General features: G+C 44.8%; 1 protein-coding gene across 1 annotated transcript in view; it reads left to right on the top strand.

The window, feature by feature from the left end:
- Positions 1-20,118, top strand: part of TEX14 (testis expressed 14, intercellular bridge forming factor) — a 1,549,829-nt gene that overhangs the window by 1,249,484 nt on the left and 280,227 nt on the right. The window contains exon 22 of the mRNA XM_085647123.1: positions 17,061-17,188. Within this exon, the coding sequence (XP_085503249.1) occupies positions 17,061-17,188 (128 nt within the window). The remainder of the gene's footprint in view (positions 1-17,060; positions 17,189-20,118) is intronic.

Genomic DNA, 20,118 nt, shown 5'->3' with positions numbered 1-20,118 from the left:
AGCTAGGCTTCACGGTGAACTACCAAAAGTCCCACCTCATACCATCTCACACAAAGCAATATCTCGGGGCCACTATAGACACCTCCAAAGGTATTGCCTATCCAAACTCAGCCAGAATCACAAGCATTCAAGCCTTACGCAAAACATTCCTTCCTCAACACTCTCTTCCAGCAAGAGTGTTTATGAAGCTTATAGGAATGATGGCGTCTTGCATCTTCATAGTGCCCCATGCAAGACTCCACATGCGTCCACTTCAAGAGTGCCTAGCACAACAGTGGAACCAGGCCCAGGGGCAGCTGACGGATCTGGTGTTGGTGGACGGCCGCACACATCACTCTCTGCAGTGGTGGAACACCACAAACCTTTCCAAAGGGCGGCCGTTCCTGGACCCGGTTCCTCAGGTGACTAACAGCGGACGCATCGCTCTCCGGCTGGGGAGCGCACCTTCTACACCTCACCATGCAAGGTCTATGGACGCCACAGCAAAAATCGCTCCACATCAACCATCTGGAGCTCTTGGCGATCTTTCTAGCCCTAAAATCTTTCCAAAAACAGATTTCGGGCAAAGCAGTCCTCATTCGCACAGACAATATGACTGCAATGTATTATATCCAAAAACAGGGGGGGACACACTCTCCCCAGCTCTCCCGCTTAGCCCAGAGCATATGGACATGGGCAATTCCTCAAAACATCTTTCTCCTGGCACAGCACGTTCCAGGCGTACAAAACACCATGGCAGATCTGCTCAGCAGACAAACGCAACAACTACACGAATGGGAACTGCATCCACAAGTTCTTCACCCATTCTTCCAACAGTGGGGGCATCCTCAGATAGACCTCTTCGCCACCCACGAAAACAAAAAATGCCCAAGCTTCGCCGCCAGATACCCACACCCATTGTCCAAGGGCAATGCGATATGGATGAACTGGTCAGGCAGATTTGCATACGCCTTTCCACCTCTCCCACTAATTCCATTAGTGGTCAGGAAGCTACAACAGCACTCCCTCACACTCATTCTGGTAGCTCCGACGTGGGCCAGGCAGCCGTGGTACACCACGCTACTACAACTGTCAGTGGTACCACATCAAAAACTACATCTATCCCCATGCCTCCTAACCCAGAACCATGGAGAAATCAGGCACCCGGACCCAGCTCAGCTCAACCTGGCGATCTGGCTCCTGAAATCCTAGAATTCGGATACCTTAACCTTCCCCCTGATTGCATGAACATCATCATGGAAGCCAGACGTCCTACCACTAGAGCATGCTATGCCGCAAAGTGGAAAAGATTTGTAATTTACTGCCGTAACAATACAATCAACCCTCTAGATGCATCCATACAGCACATCATATGCTATCTGCTCCATCTTCACAGGTGTAACCTGGCATATTCATCCATACGCCTACACCTAGCAGCGATTGCTGCTTATCTACAAAACAGACAGCATTTATCACTCTTCAGAGTGCCCGCTATTAAAGCATTCATGGAAGGCCTTAAACGCGTAATTCCTCCCAGGGCACCACCTTCCCCTGTATGGAATCTAAATTTAGTTCTTACACGACTAATGGGTCCGCCCTTCGAACCAATGCACAAATGTGAGCTACAGTTTCTCACCTGGAAAACAGCTTTCCTTGTAGCTATCACTTCCCTTAGAAGGGTTGGTGAAATACAAGCGTTCACCATACAGGAACCCTACATACAAATGCATCACAGCAAGGTCATACTTCGCACAAATCCGAAGTTTCTGCCCAAAGTCATTTCCCCCTTCCACCTCAATCAATCAGTGGAATTACCTGTCTTCTTTTCGCAACCCCAATCTGTTGCAGAAAGGGCCTTACACACACTTGATGTGAAAAGGGCGTTGCTATACTACATACAAAGAACGCAACCCTTCAGGAAGACTAAACAATTGTTCGTTTCCTTCTCTCCACCACATAAAGGCAACCCCATTTCTAAATCAGGGATAGCTAGGTGGATTGTAAAATGCATACAAATTTGCTATCAAAAGGCAAAGAGAACATTATCTGTTCCTCCTAAAGCCCACTCTACAAGAAAGTTAGGGGCTTCCATGGCTTTTCTAGGGAATATACCCTTAGATGACATCTGCAAAGCAGCCACATGGTCTACACCGCACACCTTCACAAAACACTACTGTGTAGATGTGCATTCCAAGCAGCAAGCTAGGGTGGGCCAGGCTGTACTAAAGACACTTTTTCAAACAGCTGCAACGGATACCGGTGGTCGCCGCTAAGGTTGGGTACTGCTATATAATCTATGCTAAGTGTACAATCTGCAGCTCATATGCCTCGAACGGAATATGCTACTTACCAGTATGCATCTGTTCTTGGCATGTAGAGCTGCAGAGTTGTACACGCCCACCCGCCTCCCCGGCTACCTGTATCCGTTCCAGTACATCTTATTTAGATACAACACATGGGTTTCTCACTGTTATTACTACGCTCCATCATTTCCCTGTTGGCGAAAAACAATCTGAGGATGGAGCCGAAGCCCATGCGCAGTACGGACCGAAGGAGGAGTCACCAAACTCGTGACTTCCAAAGACTGTCCAAGAAGAAAAACAAACTGCAAACATCCGGGCCCAACACCAGATGGCGATCTATGCTAAGTGTACAACTCTGCAGCTCTACATGCCAAGAACAGATGCATACTGGTAAGTAGCATATTCCTTTCTTCCATAGGACTGCATTGAACTGCTTTCCTGTGAAAATTGTTCTAAGTGAGAAGTTGGTTTGTATGAAACTCTGAAACTGAAAATACACAAAAACTGATTTACCTACCTATTCACTAGCAAATGTCCCAGTGTGATATCTAGGCATATCACACGGAGTAGAAAAATGTACTTTAAAAGTAATCTGAAAAGGAACTTGAAAAGTAATTTGAAAAGTAATTCAAACTGCTTTACTTACGAATGACTTACCTGTGACCAATCTAATTGCATCCAGCTGCATTTGAAGTGTATTTAAACTGCATAATCCTTGCAAAGTGTTATTATACTTACCTGTACCAGGCCTGGCTTGGTTCTAGAAAATAAAATACAACTAAATAATATTTTTATTTTTTTGAAAACTTTCTTTATTGGCATTTATAGATAGTATAACACACGGGCACAGGCGATATCGGCATCATCACATAGGTTTACATTTCAAGTGCACCCGTGCACAGTCCATACAATCGTGCAGCCTTCTGGCCCTTCAAGCCATTCGTCGCTGTCCTGAGTGGGGCTGCAGATGTGTGCCCGGGCCAGCCTCTGGGTGCACCCTACTGGAGCGCGCCATAATCGCCTTGCCGCAGGGGTGCCATGCAGTAGGACTACCCCCCCTGTGAGGGGCGTCGCAGGGGCTATGGAAGTGCAGCCATTAAGTAACCATGAACTAACTGGGGGCGGAGAAACCGGGGAAAGGGGAGGGTGCACTGTGTCGCCTTTCGGGAGTACTGGGAGCTGCGCGCTCATACGCTGGACCATCGTGTGGGAAAGGACCGGGGTAGTCGCGCACGCGGAGGTGAGGAGGGGGGCAGGGGGGGGCGGGAGCATCCAAAATGGCCTATGAGGGCTCTGGTCGTGGGGCCCGGGGGGACAACCTCTGCGAGACCCCAGGAGCCCGGCCTGCCTGCGCACTACCCGGGATGGACTCCGGCGTTGCGGGTGCCCCCAGAGGGTCTATCAGTCTCGGGTGCGCCGCGGCCTCCGTCTCCTGCGTGAATGTGTGCATTAACATGGCCCAGGGCATTGAGATCGGGTGTTTGCGCATCCCACGGGCTTCCTCCGTTCTGAGTGTGGTTTCCTCCGCTCTGCCCCACTTCCTGACAGCCCCCACCCATGCCGCTAGAGGGGGCCCTCCCGGCGCCTTCCAATGCATGGCAATGCATCGTTTAGCGAGGATCAAGATGAGGAAGGCAAACCTTCTCTCCACTTTCTGCTGCTTATGCCGGTCATGAATTCCCAGCGCGCACGCCTCCCATGTGTCCATGTCCCGGAATCCTGTGACCGTTTTTAGGGTAGCGTGAATCGTGTGCCAGTAACTGTGGAGTGTCGGACAGTCCCAGAACATGTGCCTGAACGAAGCAGCAGGCTCCAGGCATCTAGGGCATCCAAATACCCCGTCGGGGAAATATTTCTGCAACTTTTCTGGGGTTAGATACGCCCTATGCAGGATATGTAGCTGGATGTTCTTAAACCGGTAGTTACGGGACACTTTCTTGGTATACTCCAAAGCCCTTGTCCACTCCCTATCGTGCAGAGGCCGTTGAAAGTCATCTTCCCAGTGTTCTCTAAGGGTCGCCAACGTAGGGCTCCGCAGGGCCCTCACCGCTTTATATATCCACGTGACTAGATGGCGACCGGGCCCCATCTGCAGCATCGCATGGATGACCGGGTGTGTAGGGGGCTCCACTTCAATCCCTCCCCACTGCCTCCGGCAATCTAATAGAAGCTGCCTATGTCGCAGGAATTGGCCCCCAGGGAGCTCGAAGTCCTCGACCAGTGCCTCGAAGGGCTGCAGGCCCTCCCCAGAGAACAACATCCCCACCTCTGTGATCGCGTAATCCGTCCACACTCGCATCATTTGCTCCGTGTAGTACGCCCGACCCCTAGGTAGCCCCACCAGCGGTAACAGCGGGGAGTACAGGGGAATACCCCGGCTGAGTCGATGAACACGCGCCAAGCAGGCACGCGCCGTCATGACTTGGAGGGGCCGGGATGCCGGCGGCGCTGCACCCGGCAGCAACATACGGTGGACCGCTGGGGTCGGGATCCGCCCCGTCTCCGTGCACAACTCCTCTTGTGCCCTGCCAACTAAATAATATTTTTATACAAACAAATTGGTCTGAGTTAAGTCTTTGAGTTTGAGAAATAATTTCTTGCCTGATTGTGTACAATAAATGCTTTTCACTACCCTCTTATAAAACCTTACTGCCTGCCCACACTACCACAAATAAAGAGTAAGGTATTATCTACTTTTATTTCTGCCTACCTTTGGGGTTCCACTGGATTCTCTGCACACTATACCGTACTTTGGTATAGTATATACAGAGCCAGCTTCTTACAGGGATGGCATAGAGGAGACGCTTGGGCCATATGAAACTCATTGCTTATTTCCCCTAAATCTGCTGTCATGAAAGAAGGGGACACAAAAGAGGAAGAAGGGTATCTCGTGGAGGGGCAAACAGATCCAGTCATGGGGTGTCGAACTGATCTGCTGTCTCGTGGAAAACTGTTGAATAGGGCAAGGAAGACTGTGGAGAGAAATGTCCAGCTCAAGAAATCTGTATGCCCATTCTTGCTCTCTGGATGATAGATCACTATCAGTGACAGCAAGTTCTTCTATGGTCATAAACCTATCTGTTCTGCAAGAGCTGGAGCACCCCCAAGATGATTTATATAGGTTCTTGAGACCTGATTGTCAACTCTGATCTTGACTGCCTTATTGACAAAAAGAGGAGAAAATTACCACAGGACTCTGAGACCTGCTGCTAACTCCCTCCAGTTTGTAGAGTTCCTTGCCTCCAACTCATACCAAAGTTCCTGGTTTTTTAGAGTTCCCATTGTAGCTCCCCAGCGCATACTGCTTGAATCCATGTTATGGTAACTGGAAGATCAGCAGATAGAAGAACTCCTTTGTTTAGGTATGAAGGGGTTAGCCATTATTGCCACTTCCGAAATATGTTTGGAGCGATTGGGACAAGTTAGTCATAGTCCTGGAAGAAAAGATTCCATCTCAACAAGAGATAGTGCCTCTGCCTGACTTAAACAGGGCGCCCGCCGCTTACAATGCCTATACGCAGTTTTGGCACACTGGGCCTGCCGGGCACAGTTCCGCCTACCCTTGAGCGCCCTCCTCTTTCCACAAGATGGAGCCCAGCATGACCTCCAGATCAGCCCGGGGATCCAGCATGCTGCTTCCCCCACCACCATCCGGCCTTCTACCCCTATGGACATCTCCAGCTCGGGGATCACTCCAGACCCAAGACCACCACCCTTGAGTGCAACACCACCTGAACACCTGGCTGAACAATAGCAAGAATTTCCTGCTCTGTAAATATGTAATATATAAGTGTCCAAGTCTAATCGCTGTTAAAATGTAATCCTGAGAAAATTCACTATTTGTATATATATAACTCTAACTTCTAGTATTTATAGTAGACCTTTTTTACTGACTACCATTCCTATGTGATTTTAGAGTTTATCTGTTTGTATCTCTTCCTTGAGTGACTTTACTACTTGTACATTTGCAATTTTTTCTGTTTGTCTCTCTTCCTTGAGTGACTTTACAACTTGTACATTTGCAATTTTTTCTGTTTGTATCTCTTATGTAACTCATGTCCTTATGTAACGCAACTGGTTATTTTGTAAAGCACTCTGACACCTTTGGGTAATGTTCGCGCTATATAAAATCACATTAAATAAATAGTAAATCAGGTGGAACAGGTGATGGTGAGAGACAGAGCACCAGCTACAGAGAAGCCACCATATTGCCCTGTACCCTCAATCACTCTCGTGCAGGGGCTTCCTGAAGAATCGGCAGATGATTGAGGCAGAGCATAAGCTTCTCCTGACTGGAGGGAGGCAAAGATACCCTCCCCATTTTGGTGTTGAAGATGACTTCGATGAACTGCAGTCCAGGGAAGGATCAAGAGATGATTTCTTGACATTGAGCTGGAATCCATGATTCCAAGCACTGGCACACTATCTTGACATCCTGAAGACCCTTTGAAAAAGAAGAAGTGCAACTCGGACAGTCATCCAGATAGGGAAACACCAGCACACCCACAGAATGTAGGTTGCTCACGAAGGGAGCCAACATCTTAGTAATGTCACTAACAGCCGAAGAGAGGACAAAAGGAAAAACACAGAACTCAAAGTGGTGCCCAAAGCAAAAAATCTCAGAAAGTTCTGAGAGAAAAAGTGCATAAGTATATGAAGGTAAGCGTCCAATAGGTCTATATATGGCAGAAACATGCCAGTAAAGATGAAAGGAGTAATGTGCTGCAGACTCACCATCTTGAATCTATGATGGGGAATAAAGTGGTTTATATCATTGAGATTCAGAACAGGTCAAACGTTGCCTGAGGACTTTTGTACCAAGAACATAAGTGAGCAGCCCCCCTTTCCCCACTCCTCTTCCGGGACTGGAAAAGTTGCTCATTTTACTAAGTGGTCTTGAATCCTGAGACCTGCAAGCTGACTGGGTTCTGTGGAACAGGGTCTAAATTAAAAAGCTTTCTGAAGGGGAAGAAATTGTATGTGGTAGCCTTCCTTTACCAGTTGTAGTACCTTAGCATCTGATAAATCATCTTTCCACGCTGGTGCAAACCTCTTTATCCCCCCCAACTTTGAATGGATAGTCATGATTTGAGAGTGATGGGAGGAGCTGAAGTGACTGTAGGTTATTGCCAGAAGATATCTGAAATGGGTGCGCCACGGCCTTGTCCCCTCCCACAAAAGGGCTGAGTGGAACCCTTTGAGGCTGATTTTGGCCAAATGCCCTCCCAAAACCATATCTCCTGCCTCTTGATGGTGGTTTCACTGGAGCTATTTGTGATGCTCTGTCGACTTCTTGACCATGTCTTCAGTTGAGAACCACTGAAGAAAATCAGCATCCTGAAGGGAGAACTTAGATCGGCTCAAAGAAGGTGCAGGTCCCTCCTCACCCAAGTCTGGGCTTGGTTAGATGCTTTTGTTTAGAACTGCACTACCCCTCCATGCTTGTGGCTAATAGTAATACCAGAGAGAAAGCACAATTCTAAATAACCTGAGCAAACAACTTCCTGTGTTTAAGCATTGCCAAGCAACCCAGACACAATAGTTTAGGGCTGGTGCCATGTTGGTGCATGTTGAAACAGGTAAGCGGTCCTTTGAAGGCTTAGTTAACAAAAACGGTCAGAATTTGCCAATTGAGGAACTCTGGGAACGGTATTTTCCTGTCTTCAAGCCAATCGGCAAGGAAGGCAGCATTCCATCAGCATGCAAAGCAACAATGCAAGTATCTGTTGTTTAGGCAGGCCGATGCATAGACAAAGCAGGCAAAAATTAAACATTTATTTGAAGTAAAAATGTCTTAGCTTACATCAAAGTACCTGTAAATTGGTGAAAGATGTGACCAGATGATATGATATGATAGGCTATTTCTATTGTGCCCAGTTACTCCAAGGAGTGGCCCTTTGCATACGTATCTAGGTCGGCAGTTTTAGAGTAAAACTTTCACAAAGAATCAGGTTTTCAGTTTCTTCTGAAAAAGCAGTGGATTACTCACAGAGCTCTCAGAAGAACAAAAAGGTAACAATAAGTGTAATCCCCACCAAAATTACCCTGATATCACTCATGACCTTATTGGTTGAGGCATTTGTGTTATTTGTAATTTATTTTAATTTTTTTATTTGCATGGGTGAATGCTGTTCACGAGCCATAGTGCTCATGAAGTAAGGACTGTGGCATGGGAGGCGCAGGAAAGTGAACCCAAGAATAGAATACCTCTGTTTTATATGTTTCGGGAACCTCAACCACAAAGGTAAGATCTCCCCCTCCAAAAGGGAGCCTTGTAGTTGAAAGAGTGCTGTAACAGCATGTCTACAATTTACAGGAATTATAGCTGCTAGCGCCATATTTAATTAATAGATTTAAAAGAAAGGAAAGTACCTTAGTGGAGTGATGCTTTTAACAACCTTCAGACATAAATAGGGTTTCCTATTAAGCTGAGGCGGGGTAATCCCTAACACCATGGACGTCTCTGTGTGAGGTGAAAAGGGGACCTTGGGCACACAAAAGAACTGCTTAGGAGACCAATTAAATATGTACCTGACCTAGAACGTTGGTGGCGCATTGTTATACGGTTCCTACGTATTAAGTAAGGCTGGGTATCTGAACAATATGAACTTCACAATAAGAGGACGGCTAGAACATCGTCTTTCTCGGGTGATATGAATTGCGACACTCGCATCCTGGACAATTTGATTGGAGATACCTCTAAGGATCTAGCACCAGAAATCAAACGAGTCCCACATAGAGTTGAGCTTTCATGTCCTTGGTACACTGATACCTTCAAAGAAGGCAAGAAACAGTGCAAGGCTCTAGAAAGACAATGGAGGAAAGTATTTAGTCCTATCTCTAAAGCCCAGTATAACATTGCTCTAAAGAAATACTATAGGGAGGTCGAATTAGCAAAGAACGTCTATCTGGAAGATAGATTTGAACTAGCCTAGAACAAATCACGAGAAATCTTTTAAATTGTGTAAATTGTTTTGTCTCCGGTAGCAAGCTCCAGATGTCAAGAACTATCAGCTGATTGATGCGAGCAGCTGGCACAATACGTCCATGATAAGATCAGGAACATCCAGGGCAGTCTCTCCCCAGCATGTTACTGGAGGGAGCCATGCCAGACAGTATCTATGCAAGTTATCATCAGAATTCCACAGGGTCCCTTTCCAAATTTGATTCCTTTTCTCTGGAAGATTCCCTGAAAGCCATTCAAAGCCTCGAGTTGGGTTCTCCAGCGGAACCTTGCCACCTCAATGTGCTGGCGCTTGGCGCAAGTATTATTGACCCTCTAAACAATAAACTCTTAAATGAATCTCTATCATCTGCACTGTTACCCCAGGCCTGGAAGCAGGCTAAGATCCTGCCTCTGCTGAAAAAATCTCAAACAGACCCAGCCAAATTATCTAACTACAGACCCATATCCTTACTTCCAGCTTTGTCAAAAGTATTGGAGAAGCATGTCAACTCCCAGCTTTCCCAATACTTGGAAAGCAACAATGTATAACATCCTAGTCAGTCTGGCTTCCGCCCATGCTTCAGCACAGATATGTCGCTAGTGAAGGTGGCAGATTACATCAGGAGTACTTTAGACTCTAGGGGGAAGGCACAACTGATAATGTTAGATCTCTCAGTGGTGTTTGATACCGTACCCCATGCCGCGCTAATGGCACGTCTCAAAGCTGTTGAAATTGGAGGCAAATCCCTGGACTGGTTGGCATAATTTCAAGAAGGACACAGGCAAGAGGTTTGGATCCCTTCTTTTTTGTCGGACCACGTGTATTTCAAGTTGGAGTACCCCAGGGCTCGGCTCTGAGCCCTACTTTATTTAACATCTACCTTACTCCTACTGCTCTACTTGCGTAGGCCTAGGGAGCAAAAATAATCTTGCATGCTGATGACACCCAGCTGTTGTGTTCATGGGACTGCAATGCAAGGTTCCGTGGTGAAAAAATCTGAACCTGTCTGTCAGCTGTTTTCCAGTGGCTAACATACTATCAGCTTAAATGTAAAGCAGAAAAAACAGAGCTGTTATTTCTCCGACGAAGGCCCAGGAAACATGGCAATCTTTCTGGCCGGCTGATGGCCCTTTTCGAGGGTGTCAAGTGAATTCTGCGAAGAATTTAGGTATCAGATTCGATGATATCCTCTCTTTTTTACCACAGGTGAATTCAGTGGTGGGGTCCTGCTTTGGATTACTGGGTTTCTTAAGAAAGTTTCACACATTCGATGGACGGAATGCAGAACAAATCAAAACATTCACCCCCAGTCAGAGATATGGGTTAAATCCATCATTCTGTTGCTCACCATGCCACCCCAGTTTAGACCTGGCCATATGCAAATCAGACTTGACCCTGTGCTTCATGGAAACCGTCCAGCCTGAACTTCCAAGCCAGGTCCTCCCCGAACCAGAAACAAGTATCCTAGGACCGGTTAAGAACGTTTCTACATTTTTTGTCCTTCCCAGCCAGGAAACAAGTGATACAGGCACTAGTGTCATCTAGGCTGGACTATGGCAACTCCTTGTTTCTGGGTCTACTGGACTACCTCATCAACAAACTGCATGCGGTCCAAAATGTGGCATTATCTACTCTCTTGAGTTTGCCTCTGAGAGCACACATGTCCATTCACCATAAGCCATTGCATTGGCTCACCATATAAAAGAGAATCTTATTTAAGACTCTTGTTTTGGTCCATAGAGTCCTTAATCAGAGGGGCGCTGGATACCTTAGATCACGTATTAGTTTTTATGTTCCTTCTAGATGCCTGCATTCAGCCATATAGTAACAAACCAGTGGGAAACCCAATATACCCTTGGAGGCTTGGGCAGATAAACTAGTAGTGGGTGAAGGTGCCTACAAGGGATTTCATTCACTATTCTTAGTCAAATTTCATGCAAATTCATTATTTTTGTGTCAAGCCCCAATTGGTGACTAAACCATGAAAAAGATCTAAACATCAATAAAGTAGTTCATAACATGAACTTTCAGCAGAACACTTAAAAACGGGTATATCTTTTTTTCATAGATACACAATTTTAATGTGAACAAAAATGTGACGGGTACATTCAGAAACAATAAAACACCATGATGGAGGGTACATGAAAGAGCCTACAAATCATAGGTGTAAACATCTATTCCAGATAAATATAGGGAGGGAACAGGATCTACATCAATAGAAAACAATTCCTCAAAAATATTAATTGTTTAAGAAAATAGATGTGACAGTCGACGTTTCGGTCTGTTGTGGCAAAATCGTCAGTAAGACCATCTTCAGGATATACAGTTGATTGTTAACAAGAGTCCCTTTGACTCGAATGTTGAAAACACCGCACGGGCCTTTCAAATAGGCTCCTATATTTGGTAAAAATCTCTATCACGATTAAATATAGGGGAAGCGTCAAGTCAAAATCTCAAATAGAAAGGCAGTTGTCTCTTTCCGAGTAATATGGCAAGTGTGAAAAATTAGCACTCCCGAAAACAGGTATACAATGATTCGTCGTCTCAGACGCCTCCCGCATATACATGTTTACTTGGATTCAGCCATAGCTTTTTTAGCCAGCACTCTTAAGATCAGGCGCACTAGGGCCGTTGGCAGATCCTTCTCCTTTTTAGGTCCGTCGGCCTGGAATAAACTTCCCTCTGAGATTCAAAGCATTACAGACACTTCTCAGTTTAGGAAGAGACTGAATATGTGGTTGTTTAACCAAGACTAAACAGATTTTACCTTCTGTATGCACGTGGCAGTGGCGCAGAGCGCCAGGACACTACTTGGAGTAGCAGTGCGCTTTATAAATCCCTTTTCATTCATTCTTTCATTTATTCACATATCATCAGAAAATGTTGGCCCAATTTCTAGCTAGCTCACAATGCCTGTCCCATCTGAACCCCTAATCCCAGTAGGGTTCCAGATGGTATCTGCAACCTTGAACATGACCACTCTTATTCCTAAAGGAAATCGTGGAAACAGATCTACCCTTTTGTTGCTACTTTTGCATGCCCAAGGTAAATACAAGAACGCTTTGAATCTAGCTTTCAAAAATGTATTAAAAACTATTTTATTTTTGTATGTAGAAAGTGTGAACAGCAGTTACACAAATGGTGAAAAAGGTAAACACCATTATAACTTTACAATGTGATTATACTTATACTCCTGTCTAATTCTAGCTATACGACGAGAGCGTAGTGGAACACCCTCTGACAGATCCATTGGAACACCCTAACCCCCCATACCAGAGTATGATGTGTCAGGATGCTGGTCTGGATGGAACATGCTATCATCTTTTTTCAGGATAAAGGTTAGAGTCAGTAGGGCTGCATCTTAGTCACAGTGCACAGTGTTCGAGGATAACCCAAAATACAAGGGTATTACATTCTATGTAACTAGCCTTTGACAGAGTGTAGGAGGAACATGATAATAATGCTTACTAAGAAATGAACTACATTTAAAAAAAGCTTCTGATCACACTATTGTGTAAGTGTAAAACATGTTAAATGTCACCATTAGAAAAAGAAGTCAAGCTAAGAATGTGTAGCTAAAATGGAGACTCAGCGCGGACCCTCTTGCACCTTACAACAGGTAGGTCATGGCCATCCAAGATAGATTTTCATGATTCTGTTAATCAACTTATTTATCTAAAGTGCACACTGAGAGACTGGCAAAGGTGTCCGAGCAATAAGTGGAATCCTTTTAGTCACCCTTTATCAGCTGTATCAAATCAAATCAAAGTAAGCTTTATTCGATATTAGTCATATAAAATGACAAACACAGTTGTAACAATTAAAAAACATATTAAACACACACTTAAAATACATAAAATTAATCGGTATTACGAAGAATTCATCTACCAAAAAAGGGTCCAAGGAGTAAGTTTGACTCAGCAGTGTAGAGGTCGGGTAAAAATATTATGCATTTTATAATACTTGCGTTACCAATGCTCATATTTTACTCGATTTTGATTAATTATAACAATTAGCCCCTAACAATCTTCCTAACTCTAAGTACATTTTTTTTAAAGCTAGCCTTTGCACTTACGCTGTAAAAGCTATCCAGTAGTTGCAAGTATAGGAAGGCTGGTCTGCATTGCCTCCAAACCCCTGCTTTCAAAAGGGTCAAAATCCATCTCACTCTTTCTTTTGCATATTATTTACAAAAAAGGACCACATGAATAGTAGATTGTGGGGATAAATCATCACAGGGGCAGCAACATAACTCTCTTGACCAATCATTTCTGTTAGGATAGCTGATCAATCGGTGGAAAGTCCCAAATCTAAAACGCGTTAGCACATATCTATCATAGCCTTTTAGACAGCATAACAAATAAGGCTGTATTTCATATGTGGTTAAAGTCAGTTGATGCTGTACAACAGTTTGCTTGTTAATTTCCAGCGTGAGTCTGTTTTCTTCCAGATGGCTCATACAATTTTTTTTAAACTCTTTCCTGGATATGCAATTAATTGACTCAGGGCAATTATAGTATTCTGAATGCCCGAGATTGCACATAAAGTTTTTTTATGTATTTCAACCAGAGGATTTTAGTTGCATGGTCCAATTTCATTGAGTCCTTTATTATTTTTTGGTTTAAACCCGTACTGGTTGAATTCCAAATCCTGTGCCAGAGTAATACTGGTTGAGCTTTGATGGTATCCATGATGTACGGAATGCCTAACTCACTGTGGCAGTTATAAACAGGAGTACTGCTGGGTACAGCCAAAATAAACCTTAAAAAATCGTTTTCAACATGCTGTATACAGTCAGCGTCACTAAAACCCCACACACCTGCCCCGTAGGTAGCAATGCTCTCACATTTGGCTTTATATATCTTTAGGAGTATCCCTGGGGGCCTTTTTCCTAGTTTCTTTGCAAAGTTGGCCACCGCTGCGTTTGATTTCATAAAGAGAAGACTCCTGCTTTTGACAGCCTCTCGTCAGGAACCGGAGTCATTAATCAAGATCCCCAGGTATGTAAACATTTTAGTGGATTCCACCCTGCTTTCCCCAAGGGGAAGGCTAGTGTATTTCTGTCTCCCTTTACCACAGCTCATAACAAAGTTTTTTGGGGCATTTAATTTTAATCCCAGGGTGTCCATAAAAGTAGTATAAGAGGTAAGGGCTTTTTGGAGGCCCAGCTGTTTAGGGGCCATCAGTACTGCGTCGTCTGCATAGAGAAGGGAGACTATCTGTCGTTTGTTAATATGCGGTGAGTCGCTTGCACTTGCCACCACTACTTGTTCCAAGTTGTTTGTATAGAGTGTAAACAGGAATGGCACAAGGACGCAGCCCTGTCCGACTTCCCTCTACTTTGAACGACGCGGTACATTCCCCCTTGGTTCCGTGTCGGTCGCCCCACTATATAATTGTCTTAAAAGCTGTATCAATAGTGGGTCCACTTTTAATTCCCCCAGGATATCCCACAGTTTACAGTGAATAACACAGTCAAAAAGCAGCTGAGAGATCCACAAATGCTAAATATAATTTCCCTTGTTTCACCTGGGTGTATTTACCTATTAAAAGACTGAGATTCAAAACCTGCTCCGTGGTCCCTAAACCCTGCCTATAGCCGTACTGGGCATCACGTAAAACATTGAATTCCTCCGCCCAGATTTGAAGACGGTTTAAAACTATCCTACCTGCAACCTTCATCAATGAATCTAATAAGGAGATAGGGCGATAGCAAGCAGGGTTTTCCCGGTCCCCCTTCTTAAAAATAGGTAAAATTATTGACTCAGCCCAAGTCTTAATAAAGCCCTTTGCACAGCATGCTTGGAGGACCCGTGTTATTAAAGGTGTCCACAGTGGGGGATTAGACTTAAATAGATCGATGGGCACCCCATCTGGACCTGGGGCGTTTCCGCTTTTGCTGGCGTTTATGGCCCCGATCACTTCCTCATGTGTGAGTTGTAGGTTAATTAGTGGGGAGATCTGAGAACAACCCCCCTGTTAGTTAAAAGGGAGACTATCCTCTTCGGTGTCTCCCTGTAAGCTATACACACTAGAGAAAAAATCAATCCATTTCTGCTCCTCTATTGCCACCGCTAATGATTGGTTGTTTAGTTCCCCCAAAAAAGATGCGGTCACTGCTTGCCAGAATGAAGCACTATCTTTCCTAAGGGTAGCTTCATGAAGATTAACCCATCCATTTTTCTTTAGTTCCCTTCTTCTAGTGCTCCGTGCTTGATTATACTCCTTCCTACATTCTCTAATTTCCTCCTTATCCTTCTCAGTCTTATGTAGGGCCGTCTTTAGGTTTTTGTAAGCTGTGGTGCAATTGGAATCAAACCAGCCCTGTCTGCGGGTGTGTGCTTCTTGTCTTTCCACCCTTAGCAGATTTTGAATGACTGCGGTGATTTCAGAGAATGCTACAAGTATATCTCCATGTGATGTAGTTTCCATCAGACAAGCTACGATTGATTTGTATGCCTCCATTACAATTTGTTTGTTTAGTTCGTCTTCATTACAACTAGACCATTGGAGGGAATTTAATTTCCCCAACGTTATGTTCTGTGTCCATACTATTTGCTGGTTAGGTTGCTGCTCTGACATAGTTGAAAGTCTAATGTTGATACTTAATGGAAGGTGGTCACTTAGTACATTAATGTGAACATTGTACTTTTCAATGAGGGAAGCATAACAATTAGGGCCGATTATAAAGTCTATGGTGGATTCAAACCCCCTACCGATAAAGGTATGTACAAAGTCTTCACTAGGGCTGCACAAACAGTTAGCGAAATCGAGGTCATGCGAGAAGAAAGTCTCATTTAAAGTGTCACCCTGGTCTGAATGCAAAAAATGATTCAGTGGGTCATTATCATCGATGATCAGGCCACAATTGCCAGCCTCTTTTTTAGGGCATAATCTGACATTAAAGTCCCACCCCATATGATAGTCACATCATGATCTCTGATTTCCTTTATTTTCACCAGGTCTCGATTAATTGTTTTTAGAATTGCCCCGAATTGCTCTTTTGGAGCATTATCATAAAAATTTATCAGGGCCAAAATACACTTATTGTCTGTATAGATTAAAATTATTTGATAATAGATTTCAGATTTTGACATCTCTATCTTCCTTGCCTTTACCAAGTTAGAGACATAAGTACAAATTCCACCCTTGTGTCTCCCATATAATGAGTGAACTGCAGGGGTATGGAATGTCTTCTAGCCATTTATATGGATTTCGTCCACCACCCAAGTTTCTTGGAGACACAAGACAGCAAATTTCTCTATAAAATCCACCCAGACAGGAATGTTCAATTTGTTTCGTAGCCCTGCCACGTTCCAAAAGAGTACACTCAAAATTACACTCTTTTGTGATACTGATTCCATCCCCAGTTCAGCCTGTTTTGTAGGTTCGGGATTAACCTGTGCAGCTTTGCTACAATTTCTGTTTCCAGGCTGTACGCGTGTACCACTATCAGTGCATCTTAGTCCAGATGCCAAGTGTACTGAGGTTAAAGGTGCAAATTGATCAGTAATTACTGGGACAACCTCATCAATCCAATATGTGTCAGGGGTGGCCTGTTTGTGGGACCCACTACTTCTCACAATACTTGACTTTACTGGGTAGTCAATCTCGTCCAGCTGTATCATTTAACCTTGAGTTCAGAATGTTTCTACAGAAAAATAGCTTTATTGGTAAATAGATATTAATGTATGTGTTGAAATGTGAACAGCAAAACAAATAGATCCTTGGTGAGAGAATTGGGAGAAACTATTCTGATTATGCACATTATTGGTAAAACATAAAAATCTGCACCTTTCAATGTAACACTCTGTTGTTTTAAATCTTTCAGATCATCGATCAACATTGAAGAGTTGTCCAGCATTTCTTGTGAACCAAACGTTCTGTGGAATGGAACTCCAAGTAAATCACCTAGAGGCAGGCGTGCACCAGCTAATGCTAGCACTCCTCTTGGCCAAGGTACCCAAATGTAGATGATCCAGATATACACTATAGAAAAGCAGATGTTATCATGCAAAATGTGCTAACTGGAAATCTGTGTTGGTACTTCAAGCACAGCACAGAAAATGGAGAGGTATGAAGACAATTCCAAGTCCTAGTAGCAGGCCCTTATTAATGGGTCATATGTCAGAATACTGTGGATAGAAATATTGCCTGACCTAGATATTGTGGCCTAAATGCAAGTTACAAAATATTGTTCCATTGATATGAATTTTTTATTATTATCTTCAGTGGGGCAATATTTTCGTTAACAATAGTTAGGAAATTATTTTTATGTGAGCCGATAGTACCACCATAGTATTCCAGAACGGTATAGGTAAATTCATGAATGAAGCAAAAAACTCCAATCATCCGGCACCTAATACAGAATGTAGGTTTGCACCCTGTCAAAGTAGGAACCACCACTCTAGTCAGGGTAAGTCATATACACACCCTAAATTAACCTATGCTCATCCTCTGGTAGTTTGGCACAGAGCAATCAGACTTAACTTAAGAAGCAATGTGTAAAGTATTTGTGCAACACTTACATTTCAGTAACTCAATGAAAACAACTCCACACAAGTGTAGAACGATAGAGAATATGTATCTGAGTAAAACAAGACCAAAATAACCAAACTCCAATAAGTAGAGGTTGAGATATGAATTTTTTAAAGATCAAATGTAAAAACAGTGCTTAGAAGTCACTAGCGGTCAAAAAGTTATTTGAGGTCGCGAGGTACCGGTGCAAATTTAAAGTTAATGCTGACCACGATGAAAGGCAGACCGTTTCCAAGACCCAGACAGGTCTCAGTGAAGAAATATCTTGGAAGTAGCTTTTGTCAACGTTGGGAGCCTACAGCATCATCGTTGAGCCGCACAAAGGGGGCTCGCATCGCCGTCGAGCTCCGTTGAAGTGAATATATTGCATCGTTGTCGAGCCATGCAGAGCTTTGTCGTTGAGCCCCGCAGAGCATCATCATTGAGCCTCGCGGGCTGTGGATCTGATGTCGTCTAGTAGCCTTTGCATCGGCGTTGAAGCACAAGTTATTTACCTTTGGTAACGATATGTCTGTAAGAAACATTAGTAGTGATAGATTCCTTACCTTAGAATTACCCCCAGGCATCAGACTGGATCCGGAAAGTTTTTCGTCAGCAGTACCCCTACGCGTCGGAAGGTGGCGTCGTGCGGCTCCGCTTCCGTTGTTGGCGTTGTGGTCGCCGAGATGACGACACGGCAGCTACTTAGACGCCGCCTTCGCGTGCTGATACCAGTTCTGTACACGACGTTCCGAGCCAGGAACGCAGAGCCATGCAAGATAGTGACCACTGGTGCCTTGAAACTGGGGCCTTGAAAGGGATGACCTTAACCCTAGAAATGAGTTCGGAGGACAGGGAGGATGGGTGGGGCGGTGAGGAATCTATCACTACTAATGTTTCTTACAGATATATATTGTTACAGAAGGTAAGTAACTTGTGCATCTGAAAGAAACACGTAGTGATAGATTCCTTACCTAAGAATACCCCAGCAATACCAACCCCGGTGGTGGGTCTGCGAACCAAGATCACACCAGAAAGTCCTGGAGAACAGAACGGCCAAAGAAGCCGCCTCTCCGGACTTGGCTGTCCAGGCAGTAATGCTTGGTAAACGTGTGCAGCGAGGCCCACGTAGCTGACTGACAAATGTCATGCAAGGGAACTCCCCATCCCAAAGCAGTAGTGGCTGCCGTTGCCCTGGTAGAATGGGCGCACAGCTCCACTGGAGGCTCCTTTTTAGCCAAAGAATAACAAGCCTTGATGCACAGAACGACCCACCGAGAGATGGACCGCTTGTGCACGGCCCGACCTTTCTTGGCGGCCACATAACCAACAAAGAGCTGGTCATCCAGCCGGAACTGTTGTGTGCGGTTCAGGTAAAATGAGAGCACACGTTTTGGGTCCAGACGGTGGAGCCTTTCTTCCTCTTTTGAGGGATGCGGAAGCGGAAGGAAGTTGGGCAAAGTGATGTTCTGCCCGATAAGAAAGGCAGTGACAACCTTTGGCAGAAAAGATGGACGCGTCCTTAGAACCACTTTGTTCGAATGGACAGAGAGAAAAGGAGGTTTAAAAGAAAGAGCCTGGAGCTCACTCACTCTTCTGGTAGAGGTGATGGCCACCAGGAAAGCTGTCTTTATAGTGAGAAGACGAGGAGGACAGTTGTGAAGGGGCTCGAAGGGAGCGCACATCAGATATGTCAAAACCAGGTTCAAGTCCCACTGAGGCATTATGAAAGGAACAGGAGGGAAAAGATGAGTAATGCATTTTAAGAATCTATTTACAACAGGGGACTTGAAAAAGTGTAAGGCTGATCTGGAAGCCGTAAAAAGGCTGAAATGGCCCAGAGCAGAGCCCTGCTGGGCCAAAGAAAGGCGGAATAGAAGGACCTCTGAAAGAGGGGCAGAAAGGGGATCCACAGCCTTTGCTGTGCACCATGCCACAAACTTATTCCACCTGCAGGCATATACCGTCTTAGTTGAGGGACGCTAGGCTGCCAAGATAACATCACAAACTTCGGGAGGCAGGTCAAAAGACGTCAACTGCCGCCGCTCAATCTCCTCGCAAGGAGGTGGTGACTGGACAGGTTCGGGTGGAGGACCGTCCCCTGTTGCTGCGACAGAAGATTCTCCCGAAGAGGCAGTCGTATCGGGGGATCGATAGCCATGCTGAGTAGCTCGGGATACCATACCCTGCGAGCACAGTCCGGAGCCACAAGAATTACTTGGGTCCGGTCACACTTGATCTTCTTCAGCACTATGGGTAGAAGTGGTATAGGCGGAAAGGCGAATAGTAGACCGCAACTCCACTTGCGACGAAAAGCGTTGCTTTGCAAGTTCCGCCTTGGAAAGTCCACCGCACAGAACTGCTGACATTGC

The sequence above is a fragment of the Triturus cristatus genome, chromosome 3_2 (assembly GCF_964204655.1).
Source record: "Triturus cristatus chromosome 3_2, aTriCri1.1, whole genome shotgun sequence".
In the NCBI taxonomy this organism is placed as follows: domain Eukaryota; kingdom Metazoa; phylum Chordata; class Amphibia; order Caudata; family Salamandridae; genus Triturus; species Triturus cristatus.
This window is presented reverse-complemented; position numbering and strand designations above follow the sequence as displayed.